Below are 2,051 nucleotides of genomic sequence, written 5' to 3' on the forward strand. Positions count from 1 at the left end.
TCTGCTCTGTAAAACCTTCACCCGTTCCGCATGCAAAGGGGCTTTATATATATATATATTTTAATCAGATACAACTTAAAAACCTCTATAAGAATATGTAATGTTAAACTCGAGTGGATGCTGGCTCACAACAACCCCCACCAGGACAGGGTAGAACTGCCCCTGTGGGTTTCTGAGAAGCCTCCTCTTTCTCCCTCTGAGAGGCTGGTGGTTTCAAACTGCTGACCTTGTGGTTTGCAGCCCCATGCATAACCACGACACCACCAGGGCTCCTATAGGTAAACGTTAACTAAAGCGAGATATATATATAAAAGAAGTTACTCTGTGCCAGAGAATGGTAGTTTGTTTGTTAAAGATGGTGAGGATGGTGGTTGGGGGGTTCTGAGCTTGTCTCCCCCTGTTTCCTGACATTGTGTTTGGGAAGTGAGAAGCCACAGTGGGAGAGGGTCTGGGGGCGGTGCTATCCCTACCCCTGCCCCGCCGCCCGGCTGAGCCGAAGCCCTCTGTCTTGCAGGCTTTGGTGTCGTCCACTGCAGTGCCTGTGACGGGTCCCCAGGTCAGCTCCTTGCAGAGGCTGGCCGGGCAGGGAGCTGCGGTGCTACCTCAGGTAAGCTGCCGGGGTCGGGCCGGCTGGCTGTCTGTGGGCCCCGTGAGCTGCTGGGACAGACAGGGACCGGCAGGTACTGTCTCAAGATTCTGGGGACTAAAGTCTAACTCAGGGTCCTGGTTCTGGACAGTCCTCTGTGGTCAGCAGTCCCGGGCTGTCCTGGTTCTTAGCCATCCTCAAGGGGTGCGCCCCCTTGCCCTCCCCTTATGTCTGTCGCTCCTGTGAGCAATCTGCTCTTTTGAAAGCTCCGATGGAGCCCGGCTCCCACTGCCTGCTTGCTCTGAGAGGGGGAATCCATGAGAAGGGCTTGGATCCAGTGGGAGAAAAATGTACAGCAAAACTCAGAATCCTTAAAATGACCTGGCGCTCTGGTTAGACAGACCAGTGGGGCCTCCGAGAATCTGGCCCTTAGTCACCCTTTAGGCCTGGAGCTGCACGTAGCCGGTAGCTCAGCTTTCAGCCAAATGACAGGCAGGCCAGGGAGGTGGCACTCACTTCAGCAGTCCACCGGGAGATGGAGAGGGTGGCATGTACCCGGGGAGAAAGGCAGGAAGGGCAAAGGAAGACGTGGGAACAGGAACCCCAGGAGGAGATGGTAAGAGTGCAGTTGCATTGTGGAGAGGCAACCAGTGTCAGGGCTCTAAGTGTGAATGAACCCTTGAATGGAAACCCAAACCACCATCAAGAGTAACATTGTAAACAGGTGTGCTTAGGGTTAGGACCCACCCTATCTTGGTATATATTAGCATAACCCAAAAATACTCCTGGGTAACTGCCTCTAGCTCCGCTAATACTCCCCACAGAATTCCTCCTGTTCCCCCTTCAGGGGACTGGGAGAGTCTCGGTCATAGCAGTTCCCTCTTGAGTCCCAGGAACAGTCAGGGCAGCCCAAGCCATGGAGGCCATGTGTCAAAGGATCCAGTGTGGAAGAGTCCCCTCACCACCACTACTCAAGGCTGTCCTCTGTGCACCTGCCCAGTCATCACCAGTCTCTCTGTCTGTTCATCTGACCCTGCATCTGTCCCGCTCCCCAGGTTAGGCCAAAGACTCTGATTCCAGACAGCCTCCCCGTCACTCCGGGCCGGGACCGACCCCCCAAGCAGCCCCCAACATTCCAGAAGGCCACTGTGGTCAGTGTCAAGAACCCCAGCCCAGCCCTCCCCACAGCCAACAACACCGTCAGCCATGGGCCAGCAGCCAGCAGTCAGCCTCAGGCCCGCGCCGAGCCCGCCACCCTCACCTCTCCTCTGAGCAGCGCTGGTGTGGCCTACGCCATCATCTCCACCTCCCCCGGCAATGCCGCCGCCATTGCCCCCAGCACCACTGTGTCTGTGGTCAATGACAGCATCAAAGTCCAGCCCCTCCTCATCAGTGCCGACAATAAGGTGAGTAAGCCCGGGTTCACCCCAGGGAGGACAACCACACACACACACAGCTCCCTGAG

General features: G+C 56.3%; 1 protein-coding gene across 1 annotated transcript in view; it reads left to right on the forward strand.

The window, feature by feature from the left end:
• Positions 1 to 2,051, forward strand: part of PHF21B (PHD finger protein 21B) — a 75,954-nt gene that overhangs the window by 52,610 nt on the left and 21,293 nt on the right. The window contains exons 3-4 of the mRNA XM_004700226.2: positions 515 to 607; positions 1,642 to 1,992. Coding sequence (XP_004700283.1) covers positions 515 to 607; positions 1,642 to 1,992 — 444 coding nt within the window. The remainder of the gene's footprint in view (positions 1 to 514; positions 608 to 1,641; positions 1,993 to 2,051) is intronic.

Source organism: Echinops telfairi, unplaced genomic scaffold (assembly GCF_000313985.2).
Source record: "Echinops telfairi isolate 266 unplaced genomic scaffold, ASM31398v2 ScPeMD7_2;HRSCAF=8, whole genome shotgun sequence".
Classification (NCBI taxonomy): domain Eukaryota; kingdom Metazoa; phylum Chordata; class Mammalia; order Afrosoricida; family Tenrecidae; genus Echinops; species Echinops telfairi.